The sequence below is a fragment of the Lissotriton vulgaris genome, chromosome 11, assembly GCF_964263255.1.
Source record: "Lissotriton vulgaris chromosome 11, aLisVul1.2, whole genome shotgun sequence".
NCBI lineage: Eukaryota > Metazoa > Chordata > Amphibia > Caudata > Salamandridae > Lissotriton > Lissotriton vulgaris.
The window spans coordinates 1,092,852,949-1,092,871,886 of record NC_141699.1 but is presented as its reverse complement, the minus strand read 5'-3'; the positions used below and the strand labels follow the sequence as shown (position 1 = coordinate 1,092,871,886).

Below are 18,938 nucleotides of genomic sequence, written 5' to 3'. Positions count from 1 at the left end.
CTTCATCTGCGCAGAGTAGGGTCACACATAAGCCCTGACATCTGGTACCTAATTTGGGGACGGATATATTCGTTTTATAATTCACATTTCTGTTGTTTTTGGGTAAAATTATACGTCGAATATAAATGTATGATAAAAATGTATGTTTTACAACAAAATAGTTGAACATTATAAAAAGGTTGTGAATTTTCTAACCAGCTGAAAAAAGTACTGGCGAGAGAAGCTTGCACATTCAATGCTGACATCCCACATAGATGCTTGTTGATCTGGATGAAATCTTAGGGAATGGCGCCCTCCGGTGGCGCATGGTATTTTGGCAGTTTGCTTGTCTGCGTTTCGCTGCAGAGGTTCGTTCGAGGCGTCGTAGCCGGCTCTGAGTTGGTGACTCCAGCACTGAAAGGTGTTTCTTAAAATTGACCTGTTTAGTGATAATTAATTACTCATTTCAGTCTCTGATCTGTCGCCTAAAAGTTCAGGTTAAAACTCGAATTGTTCCCAGTTAAGTGTATCTGCTGGCTTCTGGTCACCGAAGGGCTTGTACACCTCATTATTATCATTTTAATGTCAAAATATAGCAATTAGCGACAGAAAGGTGACCAATCAACCTTTGCAAAGGGCCTGCAGCTGGGCGGTGACACGTGTTGCTGCGTTTTTAGTAACTTTTGAACATTTGAGGTCGAAACAATTTTTTGGGGGTTAAAATCTGCAGATTAAGCGGCAAGTGATGGATTATGTGGCAAATGCGGCTATTCTGCAAATATGCGAAAATTGCCACGGCTGCACAGTCACATAATGCCAGTGGCCCTGCCGAATACCCATGTTAGGAATCTTATTTCCATAGCGCCTAGTCAGAAAGTGCACACTACGGCTGGTAGTATGTCACAGTACCAAATACATTCACAAACATTCGACTCCCCCGTGTCATACATCACTATATCAACAAGGTGAGTGTTGGACAGGCCACATGAAGGACCCGCTCCCCCTCTGCCCGACCAGGCCCGAGCCCGGTCCCTCAAGTGTTACACACCACCACTTCACGTTTTCCGTCCCCTCCGGGACCCCTGCCTCTGAACATCTCGACCTCTTGGGCCCGATCCACTACTGGGCCGCGCGCCCGACCTGGGCGCCATCTTGGACACTGCACCACGAGGCCGCGTGGCCTCCGATCGACCCTAACCCTGGGCCTGGCCAGGCCTCAGACATCCCGGCACCAACATCCACCCAGGAGGTGAGCGGACTACTTGGCAGGTCAATGGGAGAAAGAGGTGTCGATGGCTCTCCCCCGCCAGGTACCGCTCGCCCCCAGCCTCCCCGGGCGCTGGCTCCACCCCCCTGCTGGGTGTCTGGACTCCCTCATCTTGGACCCCCCGACCTCCAAGTGCGAGGGTCCGGACATCAAAGGGCAACAGCCCTATAACTGAGGCAGCTCCAGAGCAGGAAGGCAGTTGTATCCTGGAGTCGAGAGACGCAGAGAAGAACTCATCCTTGACGGACTACTGGCGCTGCCGTAGCCCTACCTTGTGAACTATCGTCCTGCCTGCTGGCGCTGCCGCAACCTCCGTAAACCTTCATCGTCGTCGGGACCTGCTGGTGTGGCCGCGGACCGTTTGTACCTCCATCTTCATCGGGACCTGCTGGCTCCGCCGCGGACCGTCGCTACCTTCAACCATCTCGGGACCTGCTGGCTCCGCCGCGGCCCGATCATCTAGAACGCCGAGCTCGAGGATTGAGAGCTATCCATCCACCCAAGTGGTAATAAGACTGTCCCGCTACCCCTTTTCCCCACCAGAGACCCGAACCGAGGGGACCCCTGAGTCCAGACCTCCTTGTATCATTTGACCGTACTCGAAGAATTGCTGATAAAGTATCGTTTAACCTTATCCTTGTGTGGTGTCCGTCTGTGGGGGGGAAGTTACTTGTCTGTACGATCGCTGGAGACGGCTCTCCCTGGAGACCTCTCCCCTTATACTCGGCCGACCCTCCCGGTCCGTCTAACATTGGTGGCCAGCGGCGCAATCCGAATCACCGCATAATCGTACAGAGAGTAGCTCACCCCACGACGAAATCACGATGACTACCAAAGAAAGCGGATCCACCGAGAAATTTCAGATGGAGAAATTGGAAGAATACAGCCATCGTGAATTAAAACAATTTTGCATCGAACTAGGTATCGCTACCACCGGTCTAAGTACCAAAGATGATTTCAAACAGGCCCTGGAGTCCTGGGCAGAAACCGGGGCCGTCAGACCCCCGGACCAAAATATCGCAGCAGTAGAAAAAGACACCGCGGCTCCCGAGGAGCGAAGAACGGGTCTCTCGCAAGACGAGATCCAGGAACGAGAAAGAACAAGACTACATGAACTAGAAATGGCCCGGCTCAAAATGGATGGTGAACTCAAGTTGGCCGAACAGAAACTGAACTTAGAACATCTGAGGCTCCGAGAAGAAAGAGAGGAAAAACAGAGACAAAGAGAGCTCGAGGAAAAAAGACTGGCATATGAACATGAGCGCAAATTAGCTGAGATAGACTTACGCAAGCAGAACAAGGAATCAGGGGCGACCGAGCAACCCCGCACCCCGGGAGCAACAGATAAGAAGGTACACATCCCCAAGGATGTCGTTCGAGAATACTTCCGAGAGGACGACATCCAACAATGGTTCAAGGCCTACGAAATAGCTATGACCTCCCACCGGATCGATCAAAGCGACTGGGGAGCCGGTCTATGGGGGAGATTCCTCAATGAGGGCCGCGATGCCCTGCTACAGCTCCCGGACCATCTGATGACCTCCTATGACCACATGAAAGCGGCCCTCCTCACCCGCTATGGGCTCACACCCGAGATGTACCGCCAGAGGTTCAGAGACTGCACCCGCATCCCGGGTACAACTTGGGTGGAGTACGTTAACTATTTCAGCAGAGCCTTCGAGGGTTGGATCAAAGGAAGCAATGTCGCAACGTACGAACAGCTCTTCAATCTAATGGTGTGGGAGCATCTGTCAAACAATTGCTTCATCGAGCTCCGGCAGCACCTCCTCGATAGCAAATTGACTGATCCACGGCAGCTCGCAGCCGAAGCTGACCGGTGGGAAATCACCAGAGTGGGCCGAAATGGGTCCTATGAACAGAACCGAAACCACCACGGTCAGCACCGTCCCCGAGGAGGAGGAGGAGGGGGCCAAGGAAGAGGAAGAGACAGCACTCCGGCCGCCCCCGCTGCCAGCACCACTCCCCCGGCCAACCGGGGCAGCACCCCGGCACGACCGGGATATAGGGCCAATGTCACGTGTCACCGACGCCAGCGAGTCGGCCACTACGCAAACGACCCAAATTGCCCACAGAACCAGAGCCCGAGACCCCGCCAGGTGGCTGCCGCTGCCCTGGGGGAAGAACAGATCTCCGAGGAACAAGAAGAATATGAGCAAGAACATCAAGAATGGGAGCCAGCCGCCATGGCTCTAGCCTGCTTAGGGGGGAAAGACATGGTCCCGCGGGTCCCCCTACCCGCTAACACCCGGAAGTACAGCCAATGGGTGAGCATCAATGGACGCCGGGCCGAAGCCCTCCGTGACACCGGGGCCAGTGTAACAGCCGCCCGCTGTCACCTGGTGACCCCAGAACAGTTCCTACCAAATATTCTCTGCCCTGTCCGTTCAGCCGATAACTCGGAAAGTCTGTGTCGGATGGCCTGCGTCCCTTTCGAATGGGGAGGAGTCTCCGGCATGTTGAAGGTGACGGTCCGAGATGATGCCCCCGTAGACTGCCTCCTGGGGAATGACCTTGAAAGCTCTCCGTGGGCAGCCGTAGAACGAAGAGAACACCTGGGGATGTTAGGCATCCCGGACTGGGCGTGCGTCACCACCCGGTTCATGGCCGCCCGTGCCAATCCCCGACCCGAGGAACCTGAATGGCCGGCGCCTCCTCCCCCGGTCGCTCCAGTCGAAGACGCCGACCGTGCCGTCCCCCCAGAACCAGCTCAACCTCCGGACCTCTCTGGCCTCGACCAGTGGCATCAAGAGGGGGGGCCCACACAGGAGCAGTTTCGCCAAGAGCAGAAGACCTGTCCCTCCCTCGAGGGACTCCGCCAACAAGCCCTCGCCCAGAGCGCAGGGGATACCTCCGGAACACATTGGGTCTATTGGGACAATGAGCTGCTATACAGTGAACAAAGGATCGCGGAGTTGGGGGCCAGTCGAGTGCTAGTGGTGCCCCTCCGTTTTAGAGACTTCTTGCTAAATCTGGCCCACGATGTCCCCCTGGCTGGACACCTGGGTCAGGATAAAACTTACAGCCGCCTAGTGACCCACTTCTTCTGGCCTAAAATGAGGAATGATGTACTCCAGCATTGCCGATCTTGCCCCACGTGCCAAGCCAGTGGGAAGAGCGGCCGCAAACTAAAAGCCCCCCTGCAACCATTTCCAGTGGTTACCACCCCGTTCGAGAGGGTCGGGATAGACATTGTGGGGCCCCTGGACCCCCGTACAGCACAAGGACATCGGTTCATCCTGGTACTGGTGGACCACGCCACCCGCTACCCCGAGGCTGTTCCCCTGCGAACTGTGACAGCCCCGGTAGTCGGCCGGGCCCTGATGGGGATCTTCTCCCGTGTGGGCTTCCCCCGAGAAGTCGTCAGCGACAGAGGCACGAACTTTATTTCAAAATATATGAAGTCCCTCTGGCAACAGTGTGGGGTCACCTACCGATTCACGACCCCCTATCACCCTCAAGGAAACGGACTCGTTGAGCGGTTCAACCGCACGCTCAAAGGGATGATTGGGGGGTTGGAAGAGCCCCTCCGTCGCCAGTGGGATGTGCTACTGCCGTGCCTCCTCTTTGCATATCGAGAGGTCCCCCAGAAGTCCCTCGGCTTCAGCCCGTTTGAACTGTTGTATGGACACCCCGTACGGGGGCCGCTCAGCCTAGTCAAGGAAGGCTGGGAAATGCCCCCTCTAAAGAACCCTCCAGATGTCTTCAAATACCTCCTAACCCTCCGCAACCAGACCCGACGGTTCAGAGAGCTGGCAAAAGCAAACTTGGAGGCCAGTCAAGAGGACATGAAAAAGTGGTATGACCAAAATGCCTCCTCCATCGAATTTGAACCCGGCCAACAAGTATGGGTGATGTCCCCCACCGAACCATGCGCCCTGCAAGACAAGTGGACGGGGCCCTTCAAAGTAGTCGAGCGCAAGGGCCCTGTCACCTATCTCATCGACCTGGAAACCTCACGGAACCCCCTCCAGGTCCTCCACGCTAATAGACTGAAACCCCATTTCGTGCGTTCAGAACTCAGTCTCCTGATGGCCACAGACAATGGAGCCGAAGAAGACTCCGAACCCCTCCCTGACCTCTTACGGACTCGGGAGAAAGACGGCTCCGTGGACGGGGTCCGACTCTCGGAGGCCCTCACCCCGGAACAACGCCAAGAATGCCGAGACCTTCTGTTGCAGTTCGCCAGCCTGTTCTCCCTCACCCCAGGTGTCACCTCCTGGAGTGTGCATGACGTGGACACGGGGGACAGCCCCCCTATCCGCCACCGGGCCTACCGCGTACCAGATCGGGTACGGGCCTGCATCCAGGAAGAAGTAACCAAGATGCTCACGCTCGGGGTCATTGAGCCCTCAGACAGCACCTGGGCCAGCCCAGTAGTACTGGTCCCCAAAGCAGCCACCCCCGGCACCACACCGGAACTCCGGTTCTGCGTCGACTACCGGGGCTTGAATGCAGTCACCAGAACAGACGCACATCCCATCCCCCGGGCAGATGAACTAATCGACCGCATGGGAGCTGCCCGCTACCTTAGCATTTTCGACCTGATGGCGGGCTACTGGCAGATCGGCCTCACACCCCGGGCCCAAGAACGATCTGCGTTTTCCACTCCTGACGGCCATTATCATTTCAAGGTCATGCCCTTCGGCATGAAGAATGCCCCAGCAACGTTTCAGCGACTCGTTAATCAGGTCTTGGCCGGACTCGAAGGATTCAGTGCCGCCTACCTAGACGACATCGCTGTATACAGCCACCACTGGTCCGACCACCTCCACCACCTCCGAGAGGTGCTAAAGGCCCTTCAGCGAGCTGGCCTCACGATCAAGGCCAGCAAATGCCAGATTGGTCAGGGGTCCGTGACCTACCTCGGACACCAGGTGGGAAGCGGCCTGGTGGCCCCTCTGCAGCTCAAGATCGCCGCCATCCAGTCCTGGCAGCCCCCCATCACCCAGACCGAGGTACGCGCCTTTCTGGGACTCACGGGCTATTACCGACGGTTCGTGAAGGACTATGGTAGCATAGTGGGGCCCCTCACAGAACTCACGTCCAAAAATCAACCAAAGAAGGTCAACTGGACCCCAGATTGTCAAACAGCCTTCGAACAACTGAAGGCCGCCATGTGCTCCGCCCCTGTGCTCCAGGCCCCCGACTACAGCCGGGAATTCGTCGTCCAGACGGATGCCTCTGACCACGGCATTGGGGCGGTCCTGTCTCAATTGAACCCCGAAGGCCTTGATCAGCCAGTGGCCTTCATCAGCAGGCGACTCCTGCCTCGAGAACAACGCTGGAGCACCATCGAGAGGGAGGCCTTCGCCGTGGTATGGGCCCTCAAAAAGCTCCGGCCCTATCTCTTTGGCACACACTTTCGGGTACAGACCGATCATCGACCCCTGCAGTGGCTGATGCAGATGCGGGGGGAGAACCCAAAACTACTACGTTGGTCCATCTCCCTACAGGGGATGGACTTCACTGTGGAACATCGACCTGGGCAAGACCACGCCAACGCGGATGGCCTGTCACGCTTTTTCCGCCTCGACGAGGAGAGTCCCCAAGAGGATGGGTGACTCTCCCCGCCTTCAGCTGGGGGGGACGCATGTTGGACAGGCCACATGAAGGACCCGCTCCCCCTCTGCCCGACCAGGCCCGAGCCCGGTCCCTCAAGTGTTACACACCACCACTTCACGTTTTCCGTCCCCTCCGGGACCCCTGCCTCTGAACATCTCGACCTCTTGGGCCCGATCCACTACTGGGCCGCGCGCCCGACCTGGGCGCCATCTTGGACACTGCACCACGAGGCCGCGTGGCCTCCGATCGACCCTAACCCTGGGCCTGGCCAGGCCTCAGACATCCCGGCACCAACATCCACCCAGGAGGTGAGCGGACTACTTGGCAGGTCAATGGGAGAAAGAGGTGTCGATGGCTCTCCCCCGCCAGGTACCGCTCGCCCCCAGCCTCCCCGGGCGCTGGCTCCACCCCCCTGCTGGGTGTCTGGACTCCCTCATCCTGGACCCCCCGACCTCCAAGTGCGAGGGTCCGGACATCAAAGGGCAACAGCCCTATAACTGAGGCAGCTCCAGAGCAGGAAGGCAGTTGTATCCTGGAGTCGAGAGACGCAGAGAAGAACTCATCCTTGACGGACTACTGGCGCTGCCGTAGCCCTACCTTGTGAACTATCGTCCTGCCTGCTGGCGCTGCCGCAACCTCCGTAAACCTTCATCATCGTCGGGACCTGCTGGCGTGGCCGCGGACCGTTTGTACCTCCATCTTCATCGGGACCTGCTGGCTCCGCCGCGGACCGTCGCTACCTTCAACCATCTCGGGACCTGCTGGCTCCGCCGCGGCCCGATCATCTAGAACGCCGAGCTCGAGGATTGAGAGCTATCCATCCACCCAAGTGGTAATAAGACTGTCCCGCTACCCCTTTTCCCCACCAGAGACCCGAACCGAGGGGACCCCTGAGTCCAGACCTCCTTGTATCATTTGACCGTACTCGAAGAATTGCTGATAAAGTATCGTTTAACCTTATCCTTGTGTGGTGTCCGTCTGTGGGGGGGAAGTTACTTGTCTGTACGATCGCTGGAGACGGCTCTCCCTGGAGACCTCTCCCCTTATACTCGGCCGACCCTCCCGGTCCGTCTAACAGTGAGTGTGTATAGAGCTGTAGATTTACTATTCTAACTCGCATCTACTTACCTTGACAAGGTAGTGCAATCCGATGTTCATGGTCGATATTAATCCGTTCGCTGCTTCTGACGGCCATCGCGAGCACTACCTCCATAGTGCTGCGCACGTCCGTTGGCCGACGCGGCCACGCCTGTTCAATAGAACGCTCCGCTCCGGCGCGGAATGTTCGAAGCAGCACACGGGTTAAAATAGAGATTTTGTGACTCTACTCTGAAAGGCCTAACATAATATCCACCGCGCAGAGCGTGGTTGGCTAGCATTTGTGTGGCCCATGTGTCAAGAAATTGCACATGTAGGGAACAGGTGTGTGAAGTGTTTCCCTCCCCATCCTGTCTTAGTAAAGTTTGACTTCTCATACTTCCCAATCTTAGCATAGCTTTCAAAGTATAAACAAGCATTGGCAAAGCCAATAGGTCGTCACAATCCAAGAGCTAATGGCGTTGCCAATGTTTTTTAGCCATGTTTAATAGCAGCATGGCTGAAAGCCGTGCAAAGAAGCGCAGTGACCCAGCCTGCGCTGCATTCTGAACTCTCATATTTCAAAGCACTTTTGTGTACAATAATGAAGAAAAAAGTTTTGATGAAATAAAATATTTGGGCAAGAACACACAAGGAAGGAGCTGCTCTTGAAGAAACTGAATCAAAGCGTCCGACAGCAGGGGCCGGAGCCCAGCCCCCACAGCTGCACCTTGGCCTAGCCCAGTGGTTCCCAAACTTTTTTGGCCTGTGGCTCCCTTGACCTAATTGGCAGTTGGCCGTGGCTCCCCACCATTTTTTTACCGGTGCGCGGGATGTAAGCCTGAGTTCGGGAGTACTTCCTGTTGCCCTCCTTAAATTAATTGGGATGCAATGAAGGTATTATAATCATATTTGTAACAAAATAAAAAGATAACAGTTGTTTAATAAAAACTTGTTAAGTGGGGCGGGACTCAGGGGAAGTACCAATAGGAATGAGTTTCATACCACTATTTTTGCTGATGAGTATAATGTTGCCAATGACCATTGTACCCTGTGCTACTCAATGTCTGTGCCATATGACTGTTATTTGCCCTGTCTCATTTTCAATAAAAACAGTTTTAAAAAAAAACAAAATAAACTTGTTAAGTGAAAAACGATACAAGATTCAAGCCAAATATGATTAAATGTGCCCAATCACCATAGGCTCCATGGGCGTTGCTGTGCGGAATAATTTCACTAATTTCCGACATGTAACCATCTCCGGTGTATGAGAATCCAGGTAAAACATGTGTCTTCCATATTTTTATTTTAAGCCCATGTCATTTATGGGCTGTCCCACCAAACTGCTTTAAAAGTCGAACCCCATGTGACTCGCTATAATTCCTGGCAGAGTTGTGATATTACTGGATGCCAGCAGTTGGCAATTTTACAGCTACACATGCCATTTAGAAACCACAAGTTTTTAAACATCTCTTGACATCGACTAATTGAGCTTCCGTTGCATAGGGCCTATACAGGCATTTTGCATGTTTTGTTTAGTGACAGACTGCGTTAGCAACTAGTGAATTACCATTACAATGGCAGCCTGTTAATAGCAGCCACATATGGACCTGTTACTCCAGTAATGGCAGCCCGATTCCATGATAATCTAGATTTCTGATAAAAGCAAAGTGACTGTTATAAATCGGAGTTTCTGTAATTCATGCAAATCAGGAATGCGTCCAAAAGTCCTTTGGAAGCATTCCTTATTTGCATGAATTACAGAAATATTTAGTTTAGTAACTGGATGTCTTGAGTGCTGTTTGTGTAACGGACATGGCGCGTTCCCAAAACAAAGACTTGTACAAACCGATCCCCTGCCCTCAAAACATTTTTCCGCCGTTAGGACATGAGCATTATTTATTCACTTAAAAAAATCTGTTGTGCTTTATTTCCGAGACAGGAATGTTTGACGGCCCTGCACATTCCTAGCTACCCAAAGGCCCTCGGTTTCCTCTTTACAACTACTGTACCGAGGGCAGGTCACAACCTACGGGTCTGGCCCCTTAGTGATTAATAGCCTGCTGCTACCTATTTCCCACATGGTGCGTGGCGGCGCGGCGCCCCGGGCTTCTCATCACGGCGCACCGGGGCGCCGCGGCGCACAGTTTGGGAAGCACTGGCCTAGCCCAATCCCCGGGCGTGTGCCCAGCCCTCAACAGTACACCTGTTTTTATCCACTTGGGCTGTAGGGTGCTCCATTGACGCTCATTTTCCAGAAGATGGCAACTATGTTTAAATGAGAGGTGCACAGTGGGTGAACTGGGAAAGTGAAAGTGAAACGAAAGAGACATTTAAAAAAAGGTCATGTGGGTGGCGCCTGGCTTGATAAACAACATTCCTTGTGAAACGTCATTTTAAAAGATTTGGTACTTTCGGAATGTTTGTTCCTATTTCAGGTTGTTTTTTACTAATAAAACACCATAAACTAGTTACACAACGGAACAGAAACCGCATGATGGCAGGTGGGGAGGTGAATAATAAAGTCGATGAGCGAAGGAAAAGAAGCAACAGGGTTGGGGCAATGGGAGGAGACGCAGCAAGTGGAAACACGAGCGCTGTGTGGAGTCCTCAAAGACAAAGAAAAAAGTCACTCCTAAAATGGGTGAGATGGATGGACACAAGTACTTGGTCCATACTCTGGGCGCGGGCCAAACGCAGGAAGAGGTATGACTCATTCATGCTATTGACCAACGGGGATGGCTGATACGAGAGTGACGATGGAGCAAACAAATGGTAAGCCTATGGGCGGGTGGAAGCCCAATGAATTGAAAACAGCATGTCTCTTTCCAGCCAAGGCCTAAAAAAAGGCACAAAAACAATCCCACAAGATTAGGCTTAGCACAACAAGTACCTCAGTAAAATTCACTTTTAGTGAAAGCATCTTGCAGAAAAGGATTTTGATGGAACATTTTTGAGCTTAATATTGCTTTTGCAAAAAAAGTTCGCCTTCAAGCTACGGTCGGAGACGTTTTCCAAACTTTATAGCTAATGCAAAGTTTCCAAATGGTCCAAAAATTAGCAGGTGATAATCAAAGTTTGCCCCCACTTTGCTGGTGAGAGTGTTAGTGAGGGCATTGCAGGTTTGTGTGCTGGTCACACGACTGCTTCTTCCCAGTATTGTTGGATGCGTGCCCTATTTATATCCGCGGTTGTGCTATTATAGAGCGCCTAGAAGCTCCAGGGGATGCTGTGTTACATGCATTAAATTTTAAGTTACTTAACTTTGGATAGACGTTGGTGGGTTGGATGGGGGAATGTATTAATAAATAAAAAATGTGGAGGTCTTTCACTGGATTCCGCCTCTGTGTGGACCTTACCACCGCCCCTTCACCCTCCTGGTCAGATGAAGCCAAATCCACCCCTCCTGCTTGGCCAGTTTCTCATTTTTAATTTGTATTTTCTCTGCTTTCAAATAATCAGGCCCTCTTTTATTTCTCAGGGCTGAGATTTATTGGTGGAGGGGTCAGAATAAGCGGACACTTAAGGTGGGCCCGTTCCCCAGGAACACGGTGACCTCCGTGGCGGGGCTGTCGGCCCACGACATCAGCCGGCCCCTTAAAAACAGCTTCATCCACACAGGCCATGGAGACACCAACCCTGAGCGCTGCTGGGGCTTTCCAGATAAGATTGATGAGTAAGCGTCAAACTTCATTCTTTAGCTTTCTTTTCGCCTTTGAGTTTGCATTTTATCATGTTTGCACTTATATTAGGTTTCTCCTTCCCCTCCATTCTTCCTTGCATTCTGCAATACTGCCTTTCTCGCTGCAGAATGTGTTCTCCTTTTCTTTCCTCCTCTTTCCAGTATTGCGTTCTCTATCTGTGTTCCTTGGCATCTTTATAGATACCTCTGTTTTGCATTATCCTGCCACCTGTAGACATTTAAACGCAGTTTTTTGTCTTCGTCTTTGCACGTGGATTTTGACCCCGACCGGGCATGCAGGCCCGGTTGTATAACACAACATTGACTACCACAATATCATGCCACACGTGTATTGTGGGAAAAATACCACCTAAAAATTTCACTTTTCAACTTTGTTCTATGTATTTTATCAACTACATTTATATGGTATGTCTACATTTTTTTGTGCATACACACACACCACAAAGTGTAGATAATATAATGATAAAATGCATGCAACATACAAAAAAATATAACTGCATGCCTAACTCCAGTCCTGAAAGTAGCTCCTGACCTTTAACCCTAAACGTAACCCCGGCCCTGAACCATAATCTCACCCCTAACCATAAACCTGATTCTAGCCCTTAACTAACACTTTCTTGGGGATATTATTGCAGGCGACAGGACGCCTCCAGTTGACCTGATAGTACATTGACCACAATATTTCCGTTCAGTGATATTAAAAACTTGATATTCTGGTAGTAGGGTGCCGCTGAGCGGCCATTCATAAACCTACCACCGAACCTGTGCCACTGCTGCAGAGTTTCATCTTCAGGGGTCACTGATGCAACACGGGAGACCTCTGGATGGTGATCTGATATTAAGTTCAGTGAAAAGGGTTCCTGTGCTTGGAAGCCTGTGCCTGTTTTGGGTGTTTCTTTTGGCGCTGATTCGCAGTCCTTGACTTTGCAGAACCTTTCCTTCCAGAGGATGAAGTTGACCAGTGAGACTGGTACTTGTTGCCTGCTGAGAGTTCCAAAGGGGGCCTCTGTTTGAACCATCAGAATGTAAGGAGAAGAGTTTCTGACTCCTTCTGGTCCCTTCTCACTGCTGAAAATACCTCTTTATAGTGATAATTGCAAAACCAGCCAAGTTCTTGGATGTGCCTTTGTCCTCCGCAGACACCAGGCCTGGAAGCTTCCTACCAAGAGGTTTAAATAAAGATGACAAACCTTCGAATATCTTCCTTTTAATGAGGTTTGAGGTGGAGGTCAGAGTAACACGTCTTAGCATTTACAACAATACCCTGAGCTGCTGGGGCAAACCAACCTCTAAATTTACTTTTATGTGTTACGCACCTTCTCATTCTTTGCCCATCCGATTTGTTCAGTAAGAAGACAAAGCACATTCCAGCACAGATGATGGTTCCAGTTCCAGAGATTCTTGTTTTTTTATCAGCGCAATGCCTCGAAGATGTGTATTTTCCAAAGCTTGCTCTTAACACAGCACCACAAAGGTGACTTTCTTAAAGCCTCATATTCTTTTCACAAAAGTGCACTACAGAGTTTAAGTTGGACACTTCACTGTCCATTCAATGGGTAATTGCTAAGCAAGGTCAGAACTCTTCCACCACTGCGGTGGTGTGAATGACCTTTCACGACGGGCAGCTGTTTGCGACACAACAGCTTTAGTGAGCTCCACCCAAACTGTGCACTCAACTGATCGTATGTCAGGGCTCAAGAAACTCCAGGTGCTGTAACTCATGAGTGGTCCCTGAAATCAGGGAGGGTTGAAGCTCTGGCTGACCTCTGGAACACCTTTTGACAAGTGCATCCATCTAAATCATAAACTCTGTTGACTAGCAAAAGTTAGATGTCTGGCTTTTTATACGTGCTCTGCCTAAGATGGCCACCTGCACTTGTGCAAACGCCAACATGTTGGGCGTTCCCTCTCCCCCCTCCGCGTTCATCTTACGAGTCTATGCAGAGCATATGACTCCATGGCAGGGCTATGCCACTGTAGAATGTAACTTACCGGTAACATTATATAACCTGCTTTGTACCTTCCACATGTTGCAAACATCCCGTCCATCTTTCCCAAGATGGAGGGGAACTTTGTAAGATGAAAGTTCGGCGTCCCAAGAAGAAATCAAAAACTCAGAGAAGCCAAGAGGGTTCTTGATTGCCTGTCAGCGTCCTTGAAGTCTGTCCACAGGCGCTTCGGCTGACTTCACCCCACACTTTTTAAATGTAAAAGGACCAACTCAGATCCAACGTCAAAGTGGCACAGTGAAGCAAGAATGTGAATCTATAAAGGATGCCAAGCACCGCTGCCAGGAGCATGCTCCTTTGCTCTTTTGAATATCTTTCTCACTCTCTCGCTTCACCATCCCACTTTACTCTTTACCTTTTGTTTTCTACTTCTCCTTGCCTCTCTGCTGCTGTCTCTATTTATCTACTCTCCCTCTTTCCCGTATTCTCTTCTCTTAGTTGCTCTCCTCTTCCCTTCATTTTTTACCACCACCCTACTCTTCGACCTCCGTTAGTTGATTCCTCTTTATCCACTTCCATGTGGTTCTCTCGCTTCACTTCTTGTTAGCTCCCTTTTCTCTTATTATTCCTTTTCTTTCCTATGATTGTCCAGGCCTCTTGAGCTCCTTTCTTTCTCCATATTACTCTCAAACTCCTTTTTTTCTATCCACTTTTTTTCTTTGTCTCCCCTCTTTCCTTTTCTGACTTGTGATTTATTTTCCACTCCTTCTCTTCATTTGTCCCATCATTTATTTTCTCATTTCTCCCTGCAGTAGCCAGACCCCCTCGGGTTTGCATGGTGTTTGGCTGACCCTAACTAGTTATGGGAGATGGGTTAGTTATAGTACTAAACACATCTCAATCAGATTTGTGGCTTCGGAGTCTACCTCCCAAGGCTTGCTTTCCACTCTCAATGTGGGTAGATAAAGTAAAGGACAGGTTTTAGCCTGATCATCTGTAATTTCAGTTGTGTGGCTAGGAGTGCACCCTCCCCCATCTGTCTACCTCTTCATTCTCACTTCTCTCCCCTCGTACTGTCCCCTCGCATCTATTTACTTCACTCTTTTGCCTCTACAATCTTTTCCACCCTCCTGCCTCCTTACATTTGGGCCTTCATTTCACTGCCTGCTTGCAGTACTTTCATTCTTCCTGACTCCTATCCCCCACAATGCCTTCCTAAATCATCCTTCATTTTCCTGCTGCCTCTTCCTACCTCTTACCTTCTCGCATCTACTTATTTCACCTCTGTCTGCCTCTCTGTCTTTGCCTGTCCTGCATTTTTTCCTGCTTCTCCTTTTGCCTCAGATCTACCTGCTTCTCCCTTCATCTACCTGCTTGTCCCTCATCCTTTCCTGCATCTAGCTGCTTCTGCACTGCTCCCCCACATGTGCCTGATTCTACCACCTCCCCTTCCCTCTAGTTCCCTGCATCTATCCGCTCCTCTCTCCTTCCCCCATCTCTGCCGCCTCCTCTTTCTTTTATCCAACTTCTGCCTGCTTCTCTCTACTGCCTCTTTGCATCTACCGCCTGTACCTTCTGCCTGCGATCATCATATACATATTTTTCCCTCTCCCGCCTCCACATTCACCTGCTGTGCCTCACACCTCCACACACACAGCATCTTTTCCTTCGTACCTGCTCTCGTCTGCCAGCTTCTCCTTCACACCCACCCTCCTCATCTGCTTTCCCCTTTCCTTCTCATCTCCCTCCTCCTTGTATCTGCCTGCTCTTCCCCCTGCCCCCCTACTGTGACCAGGTCCTCCCTCTCCTGAGTCCCTGTATCTACCACCTCCTTCCCCCCGCTGCACCCACCTGCTTAGTCCCTTTTTGCTTCAACTACCCCCAGCATTAACTCCTTCCCAACTACTTCGCTTCTCTCTCCTCCACCTACTCTTCCCTCCTCGCATTCACCTTCTTATTCCTCCTCTCTCCCAGCATCTTCTGCCTCCACCCAGCTGCCTGATGTGCCCTCTCCCTGCCTCCTAGCATCTCTCTGGCCCATGCTTGTCTTTCAGCTTCTTCTTTCGCCATTTGCGCACCTCGCTGCTACCTTTTCCTTCCAGTGGCTCATTGCTAATCTCGCCTGACTTCCAACAGGACCCAGCCTCATTCTATTTCTCCATCTCGGCTGGTTTTCCCTCCTGCCTCACACTGCTCCCCACTTTCTTGTCCTACTTGCCTCCCCATGGTTCCTACCTGCTTTTCACAGAGCCAGCTTGATCCAGGCGCCTCCTATGTCCACATAAAGAATGGCTTGATGGCATGAGACATGGCTCTGCTGTACCCCACATTGTGCCCTCAAGCCACTGAAGAAGGTGACGGGGATCACAGCATGGCAGCCTGGAAGGTGACAGAGCCAGCACTTTAAATTTCCACGCTTAGGGCCTGTTGTAACAATAGGCTTCGATACAGATTGCTGGAAGGCGGCAGGTACACCTGGTATTATTTATTGAAAATTAGTTGGGTACACTAGATAGGAGATGGGTCCATAGGGTGGTGCCCCGCCAGACACGTGATGTTGGCACTCTTTCCCTGGACGGCTTCTGAAGATCTCACCTGAGAGTCTAGATGTAGAACGTTGTGACATCACGCAGGTGCACCAACACAAAACAGAAGAACAACAACAAGTGGGACTGAGTGGCTCCTGAAGTTTTCCGCTGAGACCCCGAGAGTCTAGAGGTAGAACACTGACGTCATGCAGGTGCACCGACAGGACACAGCATCAAAACAGAAGAACAACCGGTGTGCAGAAGAAACACACTTCAGTTTGAATAGGACTCAAAGCCATCAAGGCCTCTCTATCTCTCTGTTGTTGGGTCAGCCCATGCTTCTCAGCACTTTCCCTCCTCTGCTGCCCCTAATTCCCTTTTACTGACTTTATCAGGGACTTTGCTTGCATTGATTTGATGTTTGCGCTTGTGTTGAACTTGGCCGTCGGTCGTAAGCAGCGGTGTGCACTTATACTTTGCAGTTCAAACTCTGTCTCTTCGTGTCGGAGGCTTATGGCAAAATCTAACAGCACGCGCTTCTCCCTTGACTAACACAGCGCTTTTATCCTTCCTGTTCCGATTGAACCTCTGTCTATCCCTGCTGTGCGGTGTAATGGCGGGGTGGGGGTACAAGCTCCGCCGAACACCTGCTTTCTACCCTGCTCAAGGGGCCATGTTCATCCTTCCTTGTTCCTCATATAACCTGTCTCTGCCCTTCCCTTTCTCCTCAGGCTGTACCTGGGAAATCCCATGGACCCACCTGATGTTCTGGGAGTAGACTTGAGCTTGGCGAGACCGACGCAGCTGCAAGGAAGGGCTAAACGTAAGTAACTTACTGTCTGGCAGTGCCAGCGCTCGACAGGAGCAATATGGCTGTCGATGTTGGACTACAGGTGTCCAGGGCACCAGCACGGCAGTGCCAGGATCAGTATGGCAGGACTCTTCTGAACACAGGTGCCCAGTCTGTCACCTTGGCATCTGCCAGGAGTTGTATAGCTCTCCTGTACTGTCACACGGGTTCCAGGGCACCAGCACAGTCCTACCCCTCCTTACTTAAAATCCTAAATGGTGGCCCTGGCCCTCTGTTTCATGGTCCCTTCTTAAAAGAAGCCTCTGCTGCCCTGTTGTCAAAGCATTGCATTAACTATCTTATACCTTTTAAACCTCATCGCATACAGCAGGCCAGTTTGGAAGGTAGATCCTTTGCCTTTCTGGCCACTGGGTTGCGGAATGCGCTTCCTCTTGTTATGAGAAGCAGCCCTACTGAAACTATTTTTTAGCAAAAAGTCTAAAAACTTTACTCTTTGATTCTTGTGTGAACATTCCCTAATACTGTCTTCTCTTAAGGTTGGTGGTTTATCCTTTCCGCTAGTGCCGGGACGCCTCCTTCTAGGTACCTATGGGCTTTAGGAATGCATTGTATTGTATTAGACCTCTCCACAGCTTCTGTCAATCCTGCTGCAGCTATCATCAAGTCCCTCCCCCTAAAATTCACTGATAGCAAATCTACAGAGTGGCCTACAGAACTGGACCTTACGCGTGAAGTCAGGCAGACCAGGGATCTCTGGCTAGAGAGTCCCATCACAGATCAGGCTGCCTAGCCAAAGGATGGCCATGCACTCTTCACTTGGCCTCCTATCTCTTTCATTTCTGTTGGCCTGTGACTTTCTCTTTGCTTGCTTGCATTGTTTCTTGCATACTAATTCTTGCTTCCTTTCCCCCATCCTGTTTCTTTCTACGCCCTTTTTTGAGCTTCCTGTTTCCTTCCTCAGGCGAGCCACCGCCACGGCCACCGCAGCCGGCCATCCTGGTTCAGAGTAAGTTCAGACGCTCCGTGCGGCGTGTGCCCTGCTCCTGCGCTCTCTGTTCGCATTTAGCACCCCTCTTTCAAGGTACCTGGCGTGCCACGGCATGCCTGCATGCTCCCTTTTGAGTGATGCAGTGGTGCTTGCTGCATTGCCCTGCATGACCTCTGATCATGGGCTCAGATTGGTACAAGCGGCAGTGGAGCCTCCATGACCTTACACTGGAGAATTGTGACCTTTCAGATTCCTGCCTCCATGCCTGGAGCACCGCCCTTCCCATGCATTCACACCCATCAACAGAGGCAGACCTGTCCATTTAATGCCTCCCCCAGGGGCAGGTCCATGCATTCACACCCCTCAACAGAGGCAGACCTGTCCATTTAATGCCCTCCCCCAGGGACTGGGCCACGCATTCAGAGTCCCATCCCAAGGCAGGTCTTTGCATTCGCTCCCCTTCCCCGGAGACAGGAGCGTGCATTTAATGCCCTCCCCCAAGGCTGGTCCATGCATTCAGAGTCCCGTCTGACAGGCAGGTCTGTGCACTCGCTCCCCTTCCCCGGAGACAGGACCCTGTGCATTTAATCCCCTCCCCAAAGGCAGGTCCATGCATTCAGAGTTCCCTCTGACAGGCAGGTTTGTGCACTTGCTCCCCTTCCCCGGAGACAGGACCCCGTGCATTTAATGCCCTCCCCCAAGGCTGGTCCATGCATTCAGAGTTCCCTCTGACAGGCAGGTTTGTGCACTTGCTCCCCTTCCCCGGAGACAGGACCCTGTGCATTTAATCCCCTCCCCAAAGACAGGTCCATGCATTCAGAGTTCCCTCTGACAGGCAGGTTTGTGCACTTGCTCCCCTTCCCTGGAGACAGGACCCCGAGCATTTAATGCCCTCCCCCAAAGACTGGTCCATGCATTCAGAGTTCCCTCTGACAGGCAAGTTTGTGCACTTGCTCCCCTTCCCCGGAGACAGGACCCCGTGCATTTAATGCCCTCCCCCAAAGAAAGGTCCATGCATTCAGAGTTCCCTCTGACAGGCAGGTCTGTGCACTC

The 18,938-nt window shown here is 51.7% G+C and overlaps 1 protein-coding gene across 7 annotated transcripts in view; it reads left to right on the top strand.

Moving 5' to 3' along the window:
• TNK2 (tyrosine kinase non receptor 2) overlaps positions 1-18,938 on the top strand; it is a 164,829-nt gene that overhangs the window by 112,449 nt on the left and 33,442 nt on the right. For 3 of the 7 annotated variants that reach the window (XM_086944602.1, XM_086944600.1, XM_086944601.1), the window contains exons 10-12: positions 11,388-11,582; positions 16,818-16,909; positions 17,859-17,978. In XM_086944602.1, the coding sequence (XP_086800728.1) occupies positions 11,388-11,582; positions 16,818-16,909; positions 17,859-17,978 (407 nt within the window). The remainder of the gene's footprint in view (positions 1-11,387; positions 11,583-16,817; positions 16,910-17,858; positions 17,979-18,938) is intronic. The other 4 variants (XM_086944603.1, XM_086944604.1, XM_086944606.1 and 1 more) reach the window with 2 other exon arrangements.